This window comes from Quercus robur, chromosome 9, assembly GCF_932294415.1.
Source record: "Quercus robur chromosome 9, dhQueRobu3.1, whole genome shotgun sequence".
NCBI lineage: Eukaryota > Viridiplantae > Streptophyta > Magnoliopsida > Fagales > Fagaceae > Quercus > Quercus robur.
The window spans coordinates 7,356,033-7,381,801 of NC_065542.1; the positions used below are offsets into that span (position 1 = coordinate 7,356,033).

The following is a 25,769-nucleotide window of genomic DNA, read 5'->3' on the forward strand; positions in this document are numbered from 1 at the left end:
TCCCCCATTTGGCTCCCTGGGAAAAACTCCAGGGAGGAGAATGCCCGGATAATATATGTACACCACCACGAAAAACCCACCGCCGGATAACCGGAGAAAAGCATTAGTGCTCCTCGGACCTTATCCGAGGAGTCCAATCTCTCAAGTTACAAAGCTATGAGGCTTGTATATCCAGGCTGAAGCCCTTTTCTTATCCGAGTTCCTTAAAATCCGGTTTGGATCAACGCCCTGTGACCAAACGCTAGCCTTTCAAGCCCACTCTCTACAAATTTTATTGTGAGGGATCCTTCACGTGCGAGCCCAACGTCGACGTTGGGCCGTTTGAGAATCGTGTCCCTACAATTGGCGCCGTCTGTGGGAAGGCTTGCGCGTTGGCACGGGTGGCGCATGAGTCAGCTCTCTAGCAAGCAGAGATTCGCGAGTTTTTCCCATCTCCAGCGACGTGCAGTTGTTGCTCTGACATAAGCTTCTGCTAGGGGCTACGCCTTGCACTGCTAACGGCGCGGGCAGCACTAGGGGCTTCCGGCCTCAAGTCAACTCTCCCCTCCCTGGCCTAGGGGTTAACCTTCGAAAAATAAATAAGTATGGAGAAGAAATTACTTAAAAAAGAAATCATACAAGTTTTGGACAGAACCAAGGCCTTGTATGGTCCTCGGACCCAAGCCTATGGGGAAACCAAGTACAAAAAAGAAATCTTACAAGTTTTGGACAGAACCAAGGCCTTGTATGGTCCTCGGACCCAAGCCTATGGGGAAACCAAGTACAAAAAAGAAATCTTACAAGTTTTGGACAGAACCAAGGCCTTGTATGATCCTCGGACCCAAGCCTATGGGGAAACCAAGTACAAAAAAGAAATCATACAAGTTTTGGACAGAACCAAGGCCTTGTATGGTCCTCGGACCCAAGCCTATGGGGAAACCAAGTACAAAAAAGAAATCATACAAGTTTTGGACAGAACCAAGGCCTTGTATGGTCCTCGGACCCAAGCCTATGGGGAAACCAAGTACAAAAAAGAAATCATACAAGTTTTGGACAGAACCAAGGCCTTGTATGGTCCTCGGACCCAAGCCTATGGGGAAACCAAGTACAAAAAAGAAATCTTACAAGTTTTGGACAGAACCAAGGCCTTGTATGGTCCTCGGACCCAAGCCTATGGGGAAACCAAGTACAAAAAAGAAATCTTACAAGTTTTGGACAGAACCAAGGCCTTGTATGGTCCTCGGACCCAAGCCTATGGGGAAACCAAGTACAAAAAAGAAATCATACAAGTTTTGGACAGAACCAAGGCCTTGTATGGTCCTCGGACCCAAGCCTATGGGGAAACCAAGTACAAAAAAAAGAAATCATACAAGTTTTGGATAGAACTAAGGCCTTGTATGGTCCTCGGACCCAAGCCTATGGGGAAACCAAGTACACAAAAGCACAGTCAAAGTTCCCTACTTCCCGGTCGACTGCTCGCATGGATTATTTAGAGATTATCAGTCTTGGACGGTATTCACGCGCTTATCACAGAATATTCAACTGTTACCCCGGTTAGTTTCCTACGTTTGATTTACTATGAATTATCGATATAATGCCTGGTAGTATTGGTAGATTAGAGTTAGTTAGATTATGTTTCAAGGTATCTTGCTCTAAATATTCTTGAAGAAACACACCCATAGAGCACACCCATTCACAAAGTAGTGTTGCCAAAAGATCAGTACTCAAAACATGTAAATAGATTTCTATTTTTACTAAAACAAAGAAATAGTACAGCGTACAATGAAAAGCTGGAATCAGCTTATGTCAGAACTCACTACGTAACTGAATAGGAAGATACAAGAAAAAGTATATAAAACAAAGCCGAGGAGGTGGCACAGAAAAGAGGTTGGCTACTGCTTCAAGACCTCATTCTGCCTCAGTGCTTTTACATGCCCATAACTCGGGCAGCAAAAGAACCCAGCCTGGGGCCCGCAACCTCGAAGCTCTAGAGTACAGAGAGAACCCAACTTGAGCCTGACACCGCTGAAGGAAAGGTGCAGGGAGCCGGAAGTTGAGGGGCTTTCTCTAAATATTTACCTGCCACAAGGCAGAGGCACTGATGGCGGAGAATCTTTCTTCTGACACGCCAAGATTCTGGCATGAACAGAACCTGCTTCGGATTTTGACTAAAAGGGGGAGAAACACCCTTTCCCCTCGGTCAAAATGGAGTATTCCCCTGAACTTATGCTTCCTGCGCCCATACCTTACTATTTCGAGTCTCATGAGGACACGGCGCTTCCGTGGCGGAGAGAGTTCTTCCTTCCCAACCTTCGCCTCAAACATGTTATGTTAAGGGAGGACAGCACTGAATATAGGAGTTGTGATTTGGGAGGAAACTGAAGGAGCTGTGTGTATATAAAGCAACTCTCTCTCCCTCCTATTTATTTGAAAAGACAAGGTGGTGGCTGTCAACTCACGCAGCGTCTCAAGGAACGCTACAGACAAAATGGCTCTGGTCCAACTTCCAACGTCAACTGCAACCACAAGAATAAAGAAGCCTCGTAAAGGCGCACCTCGAACACTGGGACATCAGAAAGTACCGCGTGGCCGAAGATTGCATAAATACCTCTTAATTCGTGGGCCTAGTAAACTCGCGGCCCAGGCCCGTTCTGCATAAGGGCCCAGGGACTATGGCCCACGCCGAGGAACAGCCGCTGCCGAGGGCAACCTCCTGCTCGGCGCCTCGCGATATACCTGAAAAAAGGGAGAAATTGAACTCTAAAAAGTTTTGGACAGAACCAAGGCATTGCATGGTCCTCGGACTCAAGCCTATGGGGAAACCAAGTACTCTAAAAAAGTTCTGGACAGAACCAAGGCATTGCATGGTCCTCGGACTCAAGCCTATGGGGAAACCAAGTACTCTAAAAAAAAAGTTTTGGACAGAACCAAGGCATTGCATGGTCCTCGGACTCAAGCCTATGGGGAAACCAAGTACTCTAAAAAAAAAATTTTTGGACAGAACCAAGGCATTGCATGGTCCTCGGACTCAAGCCTATGGGGAAACCAAGTACTCTAAAAAAAGTTTTGGACAGAACCAAGGCATTGCATGGTCCTCGGACTCAAGCCTATGGGGAAACCAAGTACTCTAAAAAGTTTTGGACAGAACCAAGGCATTGCATGGTCCTCGGACTCAAGCCTATGGGGAAACCAATTACTCGGACGGGAAAGTCCTCGGCTCCAATACTGTAAAATGTTAAGGCCAGTATGTTAAGATGGCAAAATGACCCCCTATTCAATAGCCTAAGGAAACTGTTCGTTTTGCGGATGACATGTCCTCGGATAGTTACTTCTTACACCATATCGAATACTCAGTCCTCATCTTGGTTAATTTTGAGGTAAGTGTCGTCCCTCCCTGGTCGGCATTGCTATGTTAAGTAATTCTGTTAAAGTTATGGTGGCATCTTTTTATTAGCACGTATTTTGGCCTTAGTTGTCATTGATTCAAATGCTATACTATTGTGTCGAGCAGTGTTTGCAAATTTATTAAAACATATAAATAGAACATGCGAAGTAGAATAACAATAACTTTTATTAATATGAAAAATTATTACAATGTACAAAGAAGGGCTTAAACAAGCCTATACAAAAAAATGAATTGCTAAGGCAACAATAGCATACGCAATACAGATCAGTAAACAGTCAGGTGTCTTTTAAACTCGCCTTCAAAGTCTCTCCAATCTCTGCCTCAGTACTGCTCATATCAGGAGAAGAACCTTCTTCAGAAAATGACGAAGGAGAAGGAAGAAGAATTGGAACACATGGAAGCACTTCAGCAAGCTCTTGTCATCAAAGAGCGCAAAGAAAGAAGAAGATGGAAGACATGAGCAGAAGATGGAGGAGATGAATGAAGAAGATGGAGGACATGAGTAGGAAGGAGGAGAAGAAGAGAGAAGAGATGAAAAGAAAGAGAAAGGAGCAAAAGAGGGAGAAGAAAAAGCACCAGGATGGATCTGGTGGTGGAGAGAAGAAGAAAGAGAGGCAAAGGGGGGCGCCAGTGAACGAAGAGAGGAAGAAGCAGGGGCACTTAGTCCCTGCCCCAGTCCTGACTCCTAACAAGCTGGCGCCATGTTAGATATGCTCATGAGAGAGCGGATGGTGGTGATACTGGATGTTTTTGACTCAGTCACACCGAAAGTGAGATGTGACGAGTCCCTGCTTCGGATTTTGGCTAAAAGGAAGGGGAGACAAATCTTGAGTCTCCGCCATCCTTGCCCTGACCGAGCCATCTTAAGCTTTATTAGGACATGGCGTTTCTGGGAAAGGAACAGTTTATTCATGGCTAATTGCTATGGTGAACGTATTATTGGATAAGGTATAACCAGAGGGAAGAAGTGAACTCTGGGAAGAGCCTAGGGGATTCAGATATGAGAGAATCACCTTTTGTTCTCTCTCTTTATATAAGGGACGAAGAAGAGGGTACATCACACGTTCAGATCCCCAGGGAAACCTACAAATAAGAATACGCCGTTTCGTTCTCCCACGCCATCAATAACCGTTAGATCTGAGAGGCCTCGTAAAAGAAAAATATTAAAGGCATGCTTCGGATAGCCAAACGGCATAAACGTATCGCGCGTAACTTGAGGGAAACGTCCTGTAGACCGGCGCATTCCCTGGGGAGGTGAAGAGTTACCCGCGTCCTTCAAGGGTTGAAATGAATGAGCCATAATGAAGGCTCGGCATTACTAAAACCCACCTTTCCAACCAAGATGTTGGACAGCAGGGTTTTGAGGGGCTATTGTGGGGCCCGATAGTTTATAGGCCAGGCCCACTTGCTCGTGGGGAGCCTGCAAGCCCAAACTGAAAAAAGTTATGGCCCAAGCTTAAAAGTATAAGACCGAGGATGGCCCAGATATGCAGCCGAGGACGGTTTAGTCCTCAGCAAGCCTAAAGCTCCCCTGACAAAGGGGTAAAAGAGAACTATAAGAACAAATCCGTAAGAAGATCTAAAATATCTCAGGGAAGTTGTCCTTAATACCCTTCACTGATAAGACTTTACACCTAACAGAACCTGATTTTTAGGCTTTATTAACCATCCCCAACAATTCTGGGATTAGATTGACGGGACAAATATCAGTCCTGGAAAAGTTGACCCTACACGTGGACGAGGGACAACAAACATGGGCTAGTATAAAAGGAAAGGGAAACTAATTAGAAAAAGAGAGGGGAGGAGATCCCTCATCTGGCTCCCTGGGAAAAACTCCAGGAAGGAGAATGCCCGGATAATATATGTACACCACCACGAAAAACCCACCGCCGGGTAACCGGAGAAAAGCATTAGTGCTCCTCGGACCTTATCCGAGGAGTCCAATCTCTTAAGTTACAAAGCTATGAGGCTTGTATATCCAGGCTGAAGCCCTTTTCTTATCCGAGTTCCTTAAAATCCGGTTTGGATCAACGCCCTGTGACCAAACGCTAGCCTTTCAAGCCCACTCTCTACAAATTTTATTGTGAGGGATCCTTCACGTGCGAGCCCAACGTCGTCGTTGGGCCGTTTGAGAATCGTGTCCCTACAGTTGAGTAGCTTTATCAATAATTACTAAGATTTAACAAATTAGTTAAATCTAATAGATTCATACTCTTGGCATCTATCCGTTATATATCTTCTAATTTTTTTATTGAATTGATTTTCAATTTCTTTAAGAAATTCTTAGAACTTTTTCAAAACTATCACACTTATTTTTCAACAAATAAGCAATTGTTTACCTAAAAAAAAATCAAAAATCAAAGTGATAAAGTGTCTATTTGCTCTAGAAGTTAAAATTCCTTAAAATTCACATAAATAAATGTGAATTAATTCAAGATTTCTTTCAACGTTTTAAAATTAATTTAGTATTTCTTTCGACATTATACAAGTTCAAAATTTTTAGTGAGTATTTACACGTTGAACCTTGCAAGTTGGTGTGTTGTAATATGTGTATATATATATATATATATATGGTGTATTTAGCCAAAATTAAAAATAACAAAAATAATAAAATTCTATTTCATCTACATCAACAGCCCCTCCGTGCATATTCTTCATTGAGTGCCACAAAATATAACTTGCTACACGAGCTTAGTTCATGTAATAAAATGATGCCATGTTGTTTTTATTAAGTCATGCCATTTTTAATTATTTAAATCTTTTAGGTTACAAAAATGTTGTGAAAAATCCAAACACCCTAAAACTTTAGGGGGTAAAATTCAAATTCTTAAATTTCAGGGTGTAAAATCTAAAAATCCAAAAACTTCAGGGAGTAAAATCTAAATTCTAAAATTTCAAGATGTAAAATCCAAATACCCCAAACTTTAAGGGTAAAGTTTGCAATTTAGCCTAAGTTTTGTTATATAAAGTTATAAAACTTATAGATTGAGATATCTTTTATCATCTTCTCATAAAAAATAAAAAAAAAATAAAAAAACAAAAGAGAAATATTCTATCATTAAAAAAAAAAAAACACTTAAAAAAAATCTAACATAGAAAATAATTTTAAATATTTATTTGTTACATTGATTAAGTGATACCAATTATATTTTTGTGATCTTATAAGTTGGTAAAATTTTGTAATTAAATTTGTTTGTAGTAGTTTTTGTATTTAAAAAAGAATTAAAATGCAAACACATATGGTGTTGTGGAGTTGTTATTACTCCTAAAGTTAACAGGTTTGAAAAATGCACAGAAATGCACACACAAAATTTAATAAAATCTCTATGTATATTTGGGCTTTGGGTTCAAGAAAATAGAATTTGGCACCCCCTCCCTCCAAAATCTTGGCCCTTAACCAAATTCTAACACACATAACATCATAAATCAAACTAAAAAACCACGTATTAGCCCAAACAATCACAAATCATCAGCCCACAAAATTTAATAAAAACTTTACGAACATTAATTAAAAAAGTTGATACCCACAGATCCACAGATCAGCCCATGTTATCAATGAGATATTGACCAAAAAAATTCTAAGACTTTGTGTTTTGGAGACATAGAATTAGAATAAGCTAAAGTAGTTATGTAATAGAGACTTCGAAATGACAAACTCGGGTGTGGAGCAGTGGCTAAATGGGGTGCAGTGTGGTGGCAAAGGGTAGTGTGATAGAGTGAGTGAGTGTAGACCATGTGCTTGAATGATTTATAGTGTATTCTAACTATTTTTTAGATAGGGACATAGATATCATAAAATATAAAAATGTAACACAAATTTAACCAGATAAAAATTTTCACACTTGCCTACATTGCTAACTCATAATGCTATAAATTAATTAATTGAAAACTAATAAATCTATAAATTAAGAAGAATGAAATTTATAATTAATGCATCATGCATATCACTTATATTTTTGTATTTGTCTTTACTTAGTGACAACAATTAGTACTTTTGGGAAATAATAAACGTAATTCTTATTTGATTTGTGTCATTATCTTTGTTGGTAGATGAATGCATTGTAATGTATTAAGAAATAATGATTTTATTTTGTATTTTTGTTCACAAATTATTAGTACTAAAAGGATGCTTATTTGGAGCTTTATGATTTTTTTTTCTTATACCTTGACGTCCTAACTTGAAATCCTAATTCTGCGTCCTGTGTATATATATAGAAAACCAAAAACGTCTACCACGTGAATTGTTCTTGTATAGTGACAGTAAGAAACAATTGATAGATAAAGAATCTAGAATCTCATGAAAATATCAAGTCCAAAATTATAGATTTCACTTGGTTACTGTATCAACCTTTTTAGACAAGTTATATTACCTTGTTAGACAAGTTATAGATAGGAATAGCTTTACTGATGAGTGATTATTGAGTAGTATCAACCTTGTTAGACAAGCATCCGCATTTCCCCTGGAAGATTTTGTTTCCACAAGCTTTTTGGTTGATTTGGCTTTTAAGGAACAAGTTTGTGTTCCAAACAGGTAGAACTGATCCTGGTACTTATTCCCATTGCATCAAAAAAGAAACTGAATTATACGCTATTGTTCCTGATGAGACCATCAAACCAAATAGAACCCAGGTGCAGGTGAAATGGACTAAGCCCCCTCCCAATCTGGGTGAAGCTTAATACTGATGGGTCAGTGTGTGGGAATTCTAAGTTGGCTGGTGGTGGTGGGGTCCTTCTTGGGATAACTTCTGTTATTATGGATGAGCAGTGGCCCTTAAAGATGGCCTATCCCTGGCTATGCATCTAGATTTTAACAACATTAATGCAGAAGTAGATGTTGATATGCTTTCTAACTTGTCCTCTAAAAATCTTATGTTGGAACCGCTCTTAAATGTTTGCGGGAACCTGACGAGGACCTTCATTGCACAGTGTCTCATGTTTATAGGAAAACTAATAGACGTGTTAACAGCTTAGCTAAAATGGGGGCTATGCAAAGAACTGATTTCCTTTTTTTGAATGATTTATCGCCTATGGTGGAAAGTGTGCTACCTTTTGCTATAGCTGAGCATTTTTGTAACAGAATGGTTATTTCTAGTTCATATTATGTGAGTGTTTAACAGAAACAAAAACAAAATGAAGATGACCAAGACTTCTCACAACTGCGCTAATTTTCTCTGCTCTTGAAATCCATTACGGAAAACAAGGGCCTTTCCCAGTGTCTAATTCCTAATATTTTTCTTTCTATTCTATGCATCATCAATATTCTTACAATATTAATTTGTAAGTTTTTTCTAATAAAATTTGTTTGTACTAGAATTAGTATTTCTTTATTTATTTTAATTTTTAAAAGCAACACATATGGGTGGGCTAACGTTTTTTTTTTTTTTTTTTTGCCATTATTATGGTTTCACAAACTTGTTTGTTATATGAGAATATGACATAAAAAAAAAAAAAAAAGACATTATAGCCTTATTTGGAACTTGAGTCTCTGAGAGTTGAGTTCCAACGTGAAGAACTCGACTCTCTGAAACTTGAGTTCTATTGAAAACTTAAAAAAAAGCTCTCAACTCAAGTTTTTTATTTATTTATTTTTTTTTATATTTTGTAGAACTCGAGCCCCTAAGAGGCCGTTTGGATTCCACTGAATCCGGCGTCCGCGTTTTACAAGTTTCACGTTTTCCTTTTTTTTTTTTTTTTTTTTTTCCCGCATTTGTTGACTTTCGGTGACAGAATTTACTGTTATGAACAGTGTATGAACTGTTCATGCACTGTGCATACACTGTTCACGTATTAAAAAATATTAAAAATAGGTCCCACGGTACTATTTACATATTTAAAAATTATTTTGCTACAGTATTTTCAGTTTTCAGTTTTCAGTTTCAGCAACAATAAGTTCAATTCAAACGGACCCTTAAGACTCAAGTTACCCTTTGAAACTTGACTCTCAGGGACTCAAATTCCAAATGAAGAGCTACATAATTAATATGTTTTGTTTAAAGCCATATAATGAATAAGTTTGTGAAAATAGAATAATGGGCAAAAAAGTCCTACAAAGACGTGTATAGAAAACCTGAGATTGCAGGTGGAGGAGGGCTCCTTGAAGATTATTAATGGACAATGGATCAAAGGTTGCTTAATTCTTCTACAAATGCTCTTATAGAACCTTTTTTGACTGATTGCAGTAACGTGTTCCATGTCATACGTACCCAACAAGCAAATTAGACATGCCTTCCGAGAAGCTACCAAGTGTACTGATATGCACTTGCTAATATAAGAACTACTTTGTTATCTGATCATATAATAGACTTATTAATAGCTAATTTATTATATATTAGAAAGTGCAAACACTTCATTGAGGGTCCTATACTCGTGTCATACTGACCGTTTCATGTTATAATTTTTTAGAAATTGCTCATGTCACCGTATCGTACCTTTTCCCGTATCCGTGCTTCCTAGATTATATATCTTTTTTTTACCCAAAAAAAAAAAAAAAAAAGGTTTACCACCGTCAACTGACTAATTATACTTTGTATAGTGATTAGAGGATACATTCTTATTATTATAAAATAATTGATAGATGAAGAATCTAGAATCACATTCACAAATCAAGTCCAAAATTATATTTTAAATTGGTTACTGTATACTTTCTATAAAAAAATTTAAAAAAAATAAAAAAAATAAAAGAAAGAAAGAAAGTAAGAAAAAGAACTTGGTTACTGTATATACTTGCTATTGAAGTTTGGTGGGAATAACTTCACTGTTAAGTGACGAGGACTATAAAGACAAGAAGACCAAGGAGTTCCTTCCTACCACGAAAAAAAGAAGACCAACACCAACAGCATTAAATTTTCTCAGTTTTCGTTTTCTTTCTTATATAGTTATGAAAAAGTTGAGTTTGAAACTGCCATCTGGTTATAGATTTTCTCCGACAGAGCAGGAGATCATCGAACGCTTCCTGAAGTCGAAGATCACTGGGAATGATAAAGATATTAACCACGTTCCCGAAATTGAATTTTATGATCATGAGCCTTGGGATTTACAGCGTAATCTTCTTATTTATATTATCACACACCCGCCTCTATTTCTTGGATTTTTTATACTTTGTTGTCAAACGTAGAAAAATGTTGTCTTTTTTTTTTTTTTTTTTTTTTTTTTTTTTTTTTCCTTGTATTAGTTTGTTAATTGTTAACGTTGGAATTCTGTTATAGATTGTTGCATGTTATAGAATTTTTTTTTCCTGGTTAAGTGTATTATATGGTATGGCAGCCAACTGAATCTATATTGGAGTCCTAACCGTGTGTGTATTTTGTTTTTGAATAATTCTAGGACATACCCAATTTCACAATAGGTTGGCGTGTGCGTGAGTTTTGGACATTTTCTGCTTACTCATATTTACATGGACCTGTCACTTTTGTTCTATTACTCACACTAGTACAAGTCAACAAGTTGTGAAATTGAGAGTGAAAATGAAATTATTGTATTGTTTATTGTTTTCTGATCTTGGTGTAGTCTGGTTCGGTTCATGTAGTTAGCGTTTTCTTATGTTTAGTCTTTGTATAAAGACTGATGCCTTCTTGGGCTGTGTTCCTCTGCTCTTGTATGGTTGTTTTTTCCTTCTTTAATGCACTTACAGATTTACTGACTCAGAAAAAAAAAAAAAAAGATTGAATTTTGGTTGGTAGTTTTTCTTTTTCATAATTGTGACAAGAAAATTGATTTTTTTTTTTCGTTTGAGTACAAAGTATGATTTAGAACTTACTCAATATGAACATTTGATTTTTAAAAAAAAAAAATTATTTTAAACCTTGCATTGGTAACTTCATTGTTAGTTTTTCAGTAAATTTACTTGCTATGTTGAGTTTGGTAGTACTATTATTTTGGTAACTGTTTTATTTTTCCTTTTTGTTAACTTTGATGACAAAATTATGAATAACTCTTTGTAAGAACTTTTATTTGTCTTTCATTGTTTTGTGACTTTTTGGTCTCGCAACATAAATTTTGAAAGTAGTACATTTGTTTAGTATGCCCTTACGATTATCTCATTGTTGAGCAAATAATAATATTTTATAAATGCTTATGTGAGCTTCTCATTTTGAGGGTCAAAATTTTGTGTTGAGTCTGGCTTCCTGGAATGTAGATATAAGTGGGATAGATTCAAAGGACAAAGAGTGGTTCTTCTTCAACGCACAGAGCCCGAAGCATCAGAATGGGAATCGGAAGAACAGGACAACCATGGAAGGGTTCTGGAAAGCAACTGGTAAAGATAGGGAAATCAGGTCCAGAGGGAGTTTGATTGGAATGAAAAAGACTCTAGTCTACCATAGAGGGCGTACTCCTAACGGAGAAGGGACCAAGTGGGTGATGCATGAATACCGCATAACCCAGGAAGAGTTTGATGGAACACACCCTGGTCAGGTTGGCTTTTGCTTTTCAGTTTATTTAATTGATGTGATATTGACCTGAAAGTTTTTTCTTGATTGCTCAAGAGAAATTTTCTTATGTTTATTTTGCCTTTCATTTTTTGTGTTGATTTAAGATCGTTTTGCCTTCAAAATCATTGGAGGTTACTTTAAAGTGGGTTGATTCAATTAAAAAGGGTTGTGGAAGCTGTTAAATTTGTTAATTTTAAGTGAGAGTTAACATTCTTGCTGAATTAATGATCTCTTGATATGTTTAATTGGTGAATTAAGCGAGTTATCCTTACTTTAAGAAGGTAGGCTGTTGGCTTTTATGATTCTCTATAACTTCAGAATACACAATTACTATTATAACTTGCCAAACCTCTAATAATGGGATTAAATCTAAGGGCCATTTCCCCTCAACCCTGAAAGTCAGTTTTTTGAGCTTATTTTGGTCAGTTTCACACCAAAAAAAGAAAGCTTTTTCTCTTCTTTTTCTTTTTTAAAAATATTTTTAAAGCAATTAGCAAAGTGCATCTAAACTCCACTTTGTTGTGTGTTATAAATAGTGTTAGTGTAGCTTTTGTGTTTTGTGTGAGAATCATAACACAATGCTTTGCCAAGTGAATTAATGGCTAGAACACCTTGATGTATTAAGGATTTGGGTTTTTTATGTTTATGTTAGTGTTTGTGGTTATAATTCATATAATTAATAGTAGATTTTGGTTGGGTACATTACTACTAGGGGTAGCAAAATTGGACACAACACGCGAACTTGACATGACATAACACGAAATTAATAGGTTATGGGTTGAGACTTAATGGGTTCGTGTCATATTTAGGTTGACACGATTGACCTGTTTGATAAACAGGTTGGGTTTGTACCCATCATATAGAACTTGCTTGACCTGTCTGACACGTTTAATTAAATGATATTTTATCAATATACCCTTCAAACTCTAGGTATATAAACTTATTAGTTGTTGTGGTTTATTTTCTTTGACATATTATGATTGATTATTTGTGATATTGAGATATGCTTTAATTTTGAATAATTATTTGTAATGCAATTACTCATTAGTTCTGAATTTTATATTAAAAATATTTATTTGTTTGGTTTTTCATAATTCATATTAATTTGATTAATGGTTAATACTAATTTTTTTTCTTTTTATTTTGATAAAATCGGATAAATAGGTGAACTCGACTGGCCTATTTAATAAATGGGTTGTGTTAGAGTTGAGAAATCTTAACCTGTTTAATAAACATGTCAGGTTAGGGTTGACACATATAGTCGAATACTCATGAGTCAACACAACGCGAACCTGACATGCGAACACGAATTGCCACCACTAATTACTACTCTATATTCATTATTGGTAAGAACTCCCAAATTTTGGAACTAGGCCTTTTTCTGTTTGTATGTTTTGTGAATGAGCTTCTATTTGCCCCAAATCACAATTTTTTTTAATCACTGTGGGATTTCCCTCACTGGACTCAAAACAAAATTTATGTAAATTCCTTTATCGTTAGTTTGCTTTTGCTTTACTGAAGGCGCTTCCTTCAACTGACACCTATTGTATAACAAATGTCTTTGTAGGACAACCTCCTCTATTTCATTATTGTTAGTTATAACGTTTCTGACACATATTTGCATACTGTTATTTGCATTTTTGTGGAAACTCAATTTGTTGTATATATCAGGCAATGATGTTACGTTCACCCAATTCACTTGGGTGCTTTACTTTATGCAGAAACCCTTTGTCGTATGCCGCTTATTCAATAATGAAGAAAAGAGTAAAAAAGGTGGATCTGCGAAGTCCAAGCCAGCACTGGCTCCTTTATCTCCAGCATCAGAAGTGCAAGTTGAAACTCTTCAAACAAGTATTCAATCTTGTTATTCTGAAATTTCTGATGAAATGATGTCTGATGTTACATTACCTGTTCAGAGTAACAACAACTATCATAATGCAGATATTGCAAAAAATCAAGCTGCAGAACTGACATATACAGAGGTGATAGGAACTTAGTTCGTCATAAGACACTTTCTATGATTTTATTTTTGGAATTGAGTAGTATTATAAATTAATCAAGTACTTATATTGTGCACTTATGTTTCTTCCATCAGGATTATTCTAACGTGGCGGAATTTTTGAATATGTCCAATGTCCAGTCTCTAGGGGACACTCCATCAAGTTTATCCCCCATCGCTCCTGACGTTTTGACTCCCAATATCTCTGAGGATTCAACTTTTATTAATCCTCTTAATAATCAAGATGAGTGCTTTTATAACACATCTTGCAGTCAAAATAATCTTGCTGTTGACATTGAGACCCTGAAAAACAATGGGTCATGCGGTGGGTCAGATGCCAATGGACAGGTAAGTGAAAACTCTCAAGATGTTGTTTATTATTTGATCTTGCAAATTTTTCCAGAATATTTTAAGTCGTGTTAATTTGCACCTCAAGACTTGTCATTGTTATTATTATTTGGGGAATTAGAAGTGCAGATAACTAATCATCTACTTGGTTATTCATTTTTCTTCCATCAGGTTGACCTGGATCTGGATATCTGGGAAGCCTTTGAAAGAGGCTATATCAGTCCACCAGGGCAATCAGAGTGCAACTCTTTTTTCTCTCCATCAAATTCAACCCCCGTTACACCTGTTGTTTCTCCTCGTACCATAGCCAAAGCTCCTCTTAAAGAAGCAGAGTCTATGGTACCACCAGCTTCAGTGCCTCGAGAATTAGGCTTTGAAGCTGAGAATTATCTCACTAGTTCTCGATTTTCTCCTGCGAAAAATTATGATGGAATAACATCAAACGCTAAAACACCCATTGAGTACAAGAACGATGGTTACAACACTTATGTTGATAGAAATCAAGTGGAAGAAGTCACATCTGATAAGGTGAGAAAGGGTAGTTAACTGGTTTAGTACCTATCTTATTTATTTATGTTTCTAACATTAGGTTGATTTGCAGGTGGAGGCACGCTCGAATATGTTCTCCGTCTCTCCAGAGCCACTAATTGGCAACATGTTATCCCCATTTCACTCACAAGTGCAAGGAGCGTTATATTCTTCTGCCAATGATTGTCATTGGGGGGTGTATAACCAATATGGCACGAATGAGCAAGATGAGTACTTTCGTAACGCATCTTTGAGTCAAAATAATCTTGCTGTTGATGATGAGACCCTGAAAAACATGGCCTCTTTTATGGACAATGGGCCATGCAGTGGGTCAGGTGCCAATGCACAGGTACGTCAAAACTCTCAAGATGTTTTATTGTTGCAAGTTTTTCCAGGATGTTTTAATTTGTGTTAATTTGCACCTCATGACTTGTTATACTCCTTTGTGGGTACATCTTAACTTGTTCAAAGTGGTTTATTTGTGTCTTTCGAAAACTAACGTTGCATTGTTTTTATGTACAACAGTCCGAGCAAGAGTATCAAGGTTTTGTGAGGCTTGAAGAGATCATCAAGCCAAAGGTTTCATCATCTTTGTGAGGGTCTTCGGATCTGATCATAGGATTGAAGATCATAAAATTCTACAACTAAAAAAACGTCAATGATTTAGATAGATAAATAATTAGGCTAAAATCAGAAGAATTATTAATCTTTCTAGGAAAGAACTTACAAGAAAAAAAAGTTTTTCCTCAGAAGAAAAAAAGAATTTTTAAAACTCTCTGTCAAAAGAATACTGTTTCTTAAAAGGTTCAAAACAAAGTTTGAATATTCTTTGAAGACAAAGATAAAACTCAAAAATTTATTAATATTCTCTGAAGTCTAGTATGTATCGGTACGTTCCACCAAAATTCTGGGGATTTTGCTGAAAATGGGAGCTCTTCCTCTTCCCAGTTACATTCGCAAACATTCTCCAAAGTCTCTTTTTGAAGAGATTCACTCTTTTTCAACTCAAACAGACTTGGACTTATAGCCTTTCCAAAGTCAAACAGAGTTAATAGTCTTCTACTCCTTTTCAAACCACAGACCTATCGTCTTTTACATTCGAAGGCCTATGGCTTTCAGACTTACAGTCATTGGAACCTGGATTGTTACTCTACCCCCACAATCTGGGTTGGGATTTTTAAAAATCCTCTATTCTTAGAAGACTCTAATTGCGGTTTAAGTCATTGACGTTTTAGAATAGTAGAATTATGTGATTCAAGATCATGATCAAGATTTTAACAACCTCCGGACAGACTCCATTACAGAGACAAACAACTGTGGTAGATTACTGTACCGTCACTTCTGTTTATAAATGTTGATGAGCACTGGTAATGCGTCCTCCGTTTGGAATTAGTATGAGGATTTGGCAACTACGAAATTGGAAGCAAGGCTTCATTGTTGTTAAATCCGTTTGCAGTGTGTATTATGTTCAGCTGTACTAATAATTGTCTACTTTCTGTAAACGTGTAATGTTATGTACTCTTTAAGTCAACCGATGATTTTCGTCAGTGTTATCATCTTTAATGTTTGGGATGGTTAAAATTTGTTTGCTGGAATGTGGTTGTTTTTTAAGATGCTTATGTGTGTTTTGACAAGAATGTTGGGTTAAAATAAATTGACTCTGGTTAATTAATTCAATTACTCAAGTTAAATATAGGAATTTTTGCCAGAAAAGCTTTAATGGTTGCTGAATTTCAATGTACTATTATTAATGTTGCTATATTATTCTAAGTGCATATTCAAGCTTCAAAGATGGGTTGCTTGCAGTGATGGTAGTTTTACATTTGAAACACACAATATGTTTCAGAATATTTGATAAATCTTCTTACATAAGTTTAAGGTGTCCTAAACCTAAAGTTTGGCTAATGCGTATTCAGAATTTGTTAGTTATGCTAGACATTTTTATGTACTTAGGATGTTTTGTCTTGACTTTCAAAACCTATTATTCTTGCTTTTCTGTTTTCATAATATTGTTTTGGAAATTGGAGTGGTTCTTTTCCGTGGCTTGCTTCGAAAGGTTGGACTTAGAAGCAACTTTTTTCTTTTTTTTTTGAATAAAAGGTAATTTTTTTTTGTTGAAAAGAAACGAAATATTTACCAAGTACTATTATTAGAGTTCACCTCATGCTCTCTCTCCTGATTGTTTTTTGTTTCTCAAAAAAAAAAAAGAAAGTCCAATTGTATATTATAATTTGCCCCACTCTTTTTAAAAGTTTTCATGACTCTTGAGTGGAGTTTATGATCGTGGTGGCTCAAGGCTTAAGACCCCTTTAAAAAAGGTTTCTAACTTCCTCTTAAAAAAGACTAAAAATTGTAAAGTGATGTTAGGAATATTACAAAATTTTACGTTATATCAAAATGACTTCTTAGCATATTTTTTGTTTCATTTATAACATGAAAATCAAAACCACACACAATAAATCATCCTTATAGAGGCTATCAGGCTAACAATAACATTTGAGTTTTCCCAATATTTTAAACTAGATGCACTTGTCACATTCATTTGACTTCTAGCTATCGGATTTTCATGCCATTATTTTGAGGGCCTTTTTCAAGCCATATACTTATTTAGTTACGTTACATACCTTGTTTTCTTGTCCAAGTTATATAAAGCCTTTAGTTTGGTCTAATAAATTTCTTCTTATAAATCCCCATTAAAAAAAAAAATCATATTTACATCCATTTGAGGAATTTTCAAATCACATATTACATCATCAGTAATTAGCAATATAATGCATGTACTTAAGTTTTGTTCTAAAAAAAAAAAATTTGAACATCATCTTTTTGTTTAAAGCTTTTTGCAACAATTTTAGCTTTTAAACTTATCTATAATTCCATTTGAATTAAATTTCTTTGTAAGGACTTTTACAAATAGGTGGTAAGTAAGTTTTGTTGAAATTTAATAAATCTGTCACATTGTTTAAAACTTTTTCCCAAAATATAGAATTAAGTGATGCTAAACTTCTTTTTGATTTAGAGGATTTTCCTCAAGATAGAAACATTATAATATGATCTAGAATCTTTCTCTACTTTAGTTCTTTTCGTTCTTAGGTTTTAATTCAATTTTTTTTTTTTTTTTTTTTTTTTTTTTTTTTTGTGTTTGTAAAGGAAAAGCAGAAGAATGACAATGATAAAAGATTTTCTTGAACTTTTTTACCCCCACTATTTTTCAATTTAATGTAAATAATCTATACTCTAAATTATATAACTAAGAAAAGCAGAGGTAACAACCCTAAGTCCTATTTTAGGTATGCTTAGAGCATCCACATCAGTAGGTGCAAAGTTTTCTTTTATTTTGCACAAAAAACCTACTTTTTCTAATTTACACATCTAATTTTACAAAACATCCACATCAGTCTATCTATTCTACACATTTATTCAATAAAATATTCATTCTTTTACCATTTTTTATTATTTTCTTCACTGCCTCTCTCTCCCTCTCAGACTCAAGCACCATCATCATCACTACCCGATCAGCGAACCATTCAAGATCAAACCAACCCAAGATCAGAAACCCATTCAAGCCGAAATCGACTCAATCCGAAAGCCAAATCATCAAGCTGAAACCCACTCATACATGGCGGTGCAATCGGTGCTCCACCTCGTTCCATGTGACGCCGTATTCTCGAAAAACACGCCATGTGAAGACGTTATGGCAAGGTCTTTGACCTTGACCCTTCATCGTTCTGCGATGCGAAATTGGACCGTTTTGAAGGATTGAGATTTGAGAACTAGAACAAAATCTAGGACCAAGGAAGAAGCTGACCCAGCTTGCCTTAATGTTTTGTTTTTCTAGTTATCATCATTCTCTATCGCCAGTTTTGATAGGCCAAAAACGAATTGACCCCTTGTGATAAATTAACCAATTAATTTAGTCAAGTGAATTAATTAAGTTAATTAACATGCAAACGCGTGGTAATACAAATAAATCACCAATAAACTAAGTATGTAGCGGAAAATAAATTTGACACGGTGATTTGTTTATGAATGGGAAAAACCTAACGGCAAAAATCCATCGGGTGATTTTCAGGTCACAACTCTCGAAATTCCACTATTATCACAACAAGCGGTTACAAGTAAAGGAATCCCAGTACCTTATACCAACTTACAGTTGAACCCTTACCCCAATACCCAATTGGACTTGTTCTGTAGTGACAATTTCTCCTTTCAATGCACGGCTCCCAAGTACGTGACTAACCAATTGTACGGATCCCAATACGCTCACCAACTAGAGAAGGTTGTTGGCTGCAAAGTTCTTCAGTTCATCCACAGGATGAAGATCAAGAAAATGCTTGATCACAAAACCCTACGGTGCGCAAACACAACAACTTCTTCAGAAGAGATGAACTAGGGCAAAACTTTGTCTCCGATCACAATCTGCTTGACCAAACTATTCTCAAAGCTTGTGCAACTTGTGAACACTTTGTCGACCCTTAAAATAATTCTTGTATATGTCTAGGGTTGGGAGAAAAGAAAGCCCAAACACATAAAACCAGATTGGAGTCAAAACAGAATTGGAATTCTGTTTTTCATAAAACTCAACAAATACCTGTCTGTCGAGATGCTGTTGAGCAGCTGTCGAGCCACGAGGCTGGAACAGCTTCTTGAGCTCGATGGATAGCTAGCTGTCGAGCATTAATGAATAGCACTTCTTCAGCTTGAATCTTAGACAGACTTGCATGTCTTCAACACTTGATCTTGAAACACAGTTTCTTGAAGTGTTAAAAACATCCTAGATCTATCTAAATACAAGTAAAGTGCGTTTTGTCAAAAGATTAACCAATTACATAAAATAGTGACATATGTTCCTAACAAGTGAATCACATATATCCTAACAATCTCTCCCTTTAGCAATCCGTGACAAAACCACATCAAACAAATGAACATATGAGAGAAGTCATAAATCACTCAACTCATATTCACTTGTTGAATACAATAAAATCTATCCTAACTCAAACTCTTGAAAAACTTTGGAAGAAGAGAGTTTATGGCAAGTAGACCTTGACAACCTGTATTTCTGAAACACTAAAAACAAAACTCATCAAGACATCTTTGTGTGAAACAGAAATAATAGATTGCATACAAGTAATAAGAACCATGTGTGTAAAGAAATAAAAGAAACAACACATGCTAGGATAGGTAAAAGAAACATACACCCACATATAAAGAAGATAAGTACAATGTATGTCAAAAATGATCACAATACCCATATACAAGAATAAATGTATTTAAAAAAAAAAAGTTACATAAAATCCTCACTACATCCCTTAAGATATCAACACTCCCCCTAACAAAAATGTCCAAAAAAAAAAAAAAAAACATAAAATCCTCACTACATTCCTCAAGATATCAACACTCCCCCTAACAAAAATGTCCTATACTAACTCTCTCCCTAAGTATGACTACTCTCATATATCCAAAACTACTCCCCCTTTTTGTCACGAGTGACAAAGGGTAAGAGTGTCAAGTAGACATCTCATCGGTAGAGCTAGCATCTCCATCATCATCATCATCATCAGAAACATCATCGTCATCACCACCATTATCATCCTCATCATCAGAATCAGAATTAGAAGCCACTGGAGGAGGTGGAGGAGAAGCCTCAAGAGCAAAACTGCCCATAGTCGCCTGCCGCCGTGCGATACGACTGACAAGGCAAGCATCCATGCGTTGCGGCTGCGCTATGGTGTCCCCTAGTGACACATCGCTCGAAAAAGAGGAGGGAGTGGATGTGGATGGAGCAGATCGGGATGGAGCCGAACGGGAGGGAGGAGCTACGGAATCCATCTGCCGAGACCTAAACTGTGCCTCGCTACGTTTAACGGTAGCGGCATCTATGGCACACATGACAGAAAAATGGGTGGAAGAGGGAAAAGGAACAGAAAAATGACGTAAGATCCTCGTGATAGCTGAAGGAAAAATGAACTTATCATGAGTAGCCGTATCCCTAAATACATCTATAAGAGAAAGAATAAAATGTGAAGGAAAATCAATAGTGAGGTGTTTTAACAACGAAAGCAAAAATCGAGCACAAGGCTCTGTGATAGAGTTATAGTGAGAGAGTGGGTGTAAAACAAAAGTCATCACCATATTTATGAATCTAGGACCTTTAGCAAATGCCTTACATGGTGTAAAATGACGGTCACCCTAATCAGAAGGGTGCTCACAGAAAGTAGAGATCATCTCGTCTTTGGACACAGTCCTTAGAGGATCACATCTGGGGTAGTCAGGGTGCTCTACCTTCAGAACATGGAGCACATTCGCAACAAGCTGCGATATGACAACAAAGCGCGTACCTTGAATGCGAGTAGAAAAGAGAGGTACTGAAGAATCAATTCCATGCATGTTGGAGTAAAGCTCCTAAATCAGCACAAAAGGACATGTGACTGGGATGTCACATAGTGACTCCCAACCCCTACTGTGAATGACAATGGGTAGATCAGTGTTGGTGAAGTTTGCCAAAATGACTCGACGTTTCGAATAAACACCTCGTCGAGAAAAGTTCTTCGAGAAGTCCTTTCGAGCATCCTTATCACAAAACCGGATATGAGAAAGAGTAGGATCAGAGGAAGATGATGCCCCATAATGAAAAGGGTTCTGAAATGGAGTGGATTTACATTTTGGTGTCATAGACACGACTAACGTAAACAAGAGAGAGAGGGGGAAGAAAGAGACAATCAGAAAAGCTCCAAACAGTTCAAATATAGCAAGTATGTAGAAAAAGGAGTACGTATGCATGGGGATGCATGAACATGTGACATGCAAAGGAAATTGCATCATGGGCTTAGCCCAATCCAATCCTATCAGCACACAGTCAATTGCACACATCTAAAATGCATGAGATTTTAAACTCATTTAAGCAAAAACCCATCCCAAAATTTTTACAATCACTCAACAATTTTGAAAAACCCTAAAATTTTGCAAAATCCCCAAAACCTAGGTTTCAAAACATGAAATGCATGAAGAATGAGAGATTAGAAGCTTACCAAGTGAAGAAACACTTGATTAATCTCGAAGAATGCTTCAGGAAGAGGTTAGATGTGAAGGAGAGAGTGATTGGGAGATGAACATGTGCGGACAGATCAAGAGAGATCGAGGAAAGTGAGAACTGGATCGCGAAAAGCATATATATAGATCCTTAGTAATTCTCGACAGATAGAGGTGTCGAGACATATGTCGAGGAAGGTGTCGAGAAAAACAACTTTGACAGATGCAGCTGTCGAGGAACAAAGCAAAGACACAAGAAGAGAAGCTCAATCGATTCACCAACTATCGAGAAGCTATCCAAGGTCCAGAAACATTCTCGATCGATCCACCAGCTATCGAGGATTTGTCGAGATTGTGATAAGAAAAAGTTTAAGAGCTCGATAGATAGCCAGGTGTTGAGAAGGTGACGAGGAGGTGTCGAGCTTGCTTAAAAACCGTTTTTCAAGAAGGGAAAAACACAAATATGAATGCAATCAAGCATGCAACTCAACCAAAGATCCAATCAACATTTTAAGCTTTCAAAATCATCTCTCAAACAAAAATTTTAAGCACATAGATCCCAAAAACACACACACACACACTAAACAAGTCTAACCAATTTTATATTTCAAAAACAAGTTAAGACAGTTTAGTGAGCATATATTAACACATGTAAACCTTGTGATGGCCAAATCACATTGTACCTGCACATGTATCAAGAGTAGCAAAGAATATTGCGTGTTGTGTGTGAAAAACATCGCAAGATCGCATAAGTGTATACATGTTATGACAATTTGAGATATGAGAAAATCATTTTAACTCACACACAATCATAATTGCTTGATGGGAACTATCACCTTCGAGGTACATTCTATAACTCATACATCTCCTAAAATACACACTTGCAATCATATTTAAAAACATTTTTGATCTTTTTGCTTTTTATTTTTCTTTGCATATTTTTCTTTTTAAGCAAATCATGCATAGGCATATAAGAGAGAGAAAAGAAATACCCAATTATGTTAAGCTTTTGACATTCCAATTTTGCTATGTCGAAACACACAAATGTCATTGACATTGCACTTTTGCTATGCCGAAGCATACAAATGTCATTTCATGATTGGTGGGCAACAGTGGTAAGATGGTTATTTATACATTTCTCTTAGGATTTTTTAGTCCTTCTCGTCAAAAAGAGTGATACGAGTGTTAAGTACAAGAGATAACTTAATCTTACTCATCACAAACAAGAGCCACAAAGCTCACTTGCTTAGTTGTGCATAGAGATGCTCATCTAAGCTGCAAGAGATACAAAATTTAGAAAACTTTGTTTCAATGGCCATCCAAGGTATACAAGTACCAATGTACACAAAACACACACTGTTTTTGTATTTTTCTGATTTTTCAATTTTTTATTTTATTTTTATATGAAAAACAAAATAAAGCAAAACTGAAAAATAACCAAACAAAAACATGTTAAACAAAGCAAATCATAAAAACTAGACTAACTCAAAACAAAAGCAAAACACACAAGTTATGCAAAAAAAAAAAAAAAAAAAAAAAAAAAAAAAAAGAGAAAAGTGATAGAATCACTTTGAGTCCTTTTTCTTTCACACCCTGGAAAAACATTTCCTTTGATTAAACCTTTAAACCGGTGGTGGGGGAAAAGAATTGAAATCGTTCAACTTCGAAAGGAACATGAGGGCTTTGAGAAGATCTCCAAGGGGAGCAAGAGAGAATTGAAGCTGATTTTGGCTTCCAGATGCTATCATGCTGTTGCTCTGTTGAGTGGCTAACCACTTATAGCAATTTGGTTGAGTATGACCGGCAGCTCCACAATGATGACTGAGATGCTGCTTCTTTTGTTTAGGCTTTTGAAAGTTAGCTTTCTTAGCCCTAGGGTTCTTAACTTTCTTCTTATCTTGCTTAGGGGGTGCTCCTAAGATAGATTTACCCTTACCTACGTTCTCACTAGCTAAATCAGTTTTAATATCATTATTCTCAATTTCAACATTATTAGCAGGAGGAATAAAAATAGTAGTACTAGTTGAAGCAATATTAGAGGAAGAGAAACCATACCCTAAACCTGTTCAATCAGAAGCAGATTTCTGAAGACTGAGCATCTCATCAAGCTTTGCACTTGAAGTCCTTTCCAATTGAGCTCTGACTTGAAACAGCTTCGCTACAAGTTTCTTAGTCTTCTCAGCAAGGAAATTGTTCTCGAACCTCAGTGCTCCAATAGTCTGATTAGCCTCATCAAACTTTGTGGAAAGCTCTTCACGATCAAGTTCCACATCATTGAGCTTCTTGGTGGTCAGCCTATAAAGTTTCTCATGTTTCTCAGAAAGCTTGTATAATTTCTCATAGGCTGTATGGATATCATCTTGATCATCCATCTTCTCAAACTTGGACTTCACCAATTCCTCTTCTTCAACCACATCTTCAACAATCCCATCAGTAAGATTGACAGTGGCTGTGAAGGCACTCAAGATTCTGTCATCCTCATTGTTAGAATCATCCTCAGGCTTGGTGTCGCTTAAAGTAGCAACAAGTGTCTTGCTCTTCCCAATGCTTTTATAGGTTGTTTGGAGAATGGTCAAAGCCTCTTTGGCAGTTTCAGTTGAGGATATCTTCTTAAACTCCTCATTGGTGACCGCACTGAATAAGGCATTCAATACTCTACTGTTGAAGTTTGTCGCCTTGATCTTGGCATCATCCCAATCGGCCGACGCTTCTGTAAGCTTAGTCCAGCCTAACTCCACAGCTTGCCACACTTTTTCATCTAAAAACTGCAAGAAAGCTCTCATGCGTACTTTCCAATATGCATAGTTAGTGTCATCAAATAAATGAGATATTATTAAAGATTGTCCTCTATCCATGACAAACAGGGGTCAATGGATCAACACAACAAAGATTAAAACCTAATCAAAGTGTGCTTGTTCTGATATCACTTGATAGGCCAAAAACGAATTGACCCCTTGTGATAAATTAACCAATTAATTTAGTCAAGTGAATTAATTAAATTAATTAACATGCAAATGCGTGGTAGCACAAACAAATCACTAATAAACTAAGTATGTAGCAGAAAATAAATTTGACACAGTGATTTCTTTATGAATGGGGAAAACCTAACAGTAAAAACCCCACTGGGTGATTTTCAGGTCACCTCTCCTGAAATTCCACTATTATCACAACAAGCGGTTACAAGTAAAAGAATCCCAGTACCTTATACTAACCTATAGTTGAACCCTTACCCCAATACCTAATTGGACTTGTTCTGTAGTGACAATTTCTCCTTTCGATACACCGCTTCTAAGTACGTGACTAACCAATTGTGCAGATCCCAGTACACGACTTCAATCACCGACTAGAGAAGGTTGTTGGCTGCAAAATTCTTCAGTTCATTCACACGATGAAGATTAAGAAGATGCTTGGTCACAAAACCCTACGGTGCACATATACAGCAACTTCTTCAGAAGAGATGAACTAGGGCAAAACTTTGTCTCCCGTCACAATCTGCTTGAACAAATTATTCTTAAAGCTTGTGCATGTGAACACTTTGACGGCCCTTAAAATAATTCTTTTCTATGTCTAGAGTTATGAGAAAAGAAAGCTCAAACACATAAAACCAGATTCGAGTCAAAACAGAATTGGAATTCTGTTTTTCATAAAGCTCAATAGATACCTGTCTGTCGAGATGCTGTTGAGCCACGGGGCTGGAACAACTTCTTGAGCTCGATGGATAGCTAGCTGTCGAGCTTTAATGAATAACACTTCTTCAACTTGAATTTTGGACAGACTTGCATGTCTTTAACATTTGATATTGAAATACAGTTTCTTGAAGTATTCAACACATCCTAGATCTACCAAAATACAAGTAAAGTGCGTTTTGTCAAAGGATTAGTCAATTACATAAAATAGTGACATATGTTCCTAACAAGTGAATCATATATGTCCTAACAGGTTTGATGTTGATCAGGTGACTTCTTCGTGCGGTAGTGGTTTGATGTTGATCACGAAGAGTGAGGTGAGAAGGAGAGTGAGATGAGAGTTAGAGCAACAGAGACAAAGAGGGAGA

At 36.7% G+C, this 25,769-nt stretch overlaps 1 protein-coding gene across 1 annotated transcript; it reads left to right on the top strand.

The window, feature by feature from the left end:
- Window positions 1–10,203: 10,203 nt before the first annotated feature.
- On the top strand, window positions 10,204–16,252 carry LOC126700498 (NAC domain-containing protein 60-like). Its single transcript, XM_050398672.1, has 7 exons — window positions 10,204–10,425; window positions 11,520–11,797; window positions 13,536–13,796; window positions 13,910–14,161; window positions 14,333–14,689; window positions 14,763–15,038; window positions 15,215–16,252. The coding sequence occupies exons 1-7, from the start codon at window positions 10,263–10,265 to the stop codon at window positions 15,284–15,286; spliced, it is 1,659 nt and encodes a 552-aa protein (XP_050254629.1). The 5' UTR covers window positions 10,204–10,262; the 3' UTR covers window positions 15,287–16,252.
- The last annotated feature ends 9,517 nt before the right edge of the window (window positions 16,253–25,769 follow it).

Bases quoted from the DNA above. Each gene is read 5' to 3' on its own strand.
- LOC126700498 (XM_050398672.1), top strand. From the start codon at position 10,263: ATGAAAAAGTTGAGTTTGAAACTGCCATCTGGTTATAGATTTTCTCCG. The intron at 14,690-14,762 runs GTGAGAAAGGGT...GTTGATTTGCAG, and splicing joins AAGAAGTCACATCTGATAAG to GTGGAGGCACGCTCGAATAT. The intron at 15,039-15,214 runs GTACGTCAAAAC...TATGTACAACAG, and splicing joins GGTCAGGTGCCAATGCACAG to TCCGAGCAAGAGTATCAAGG.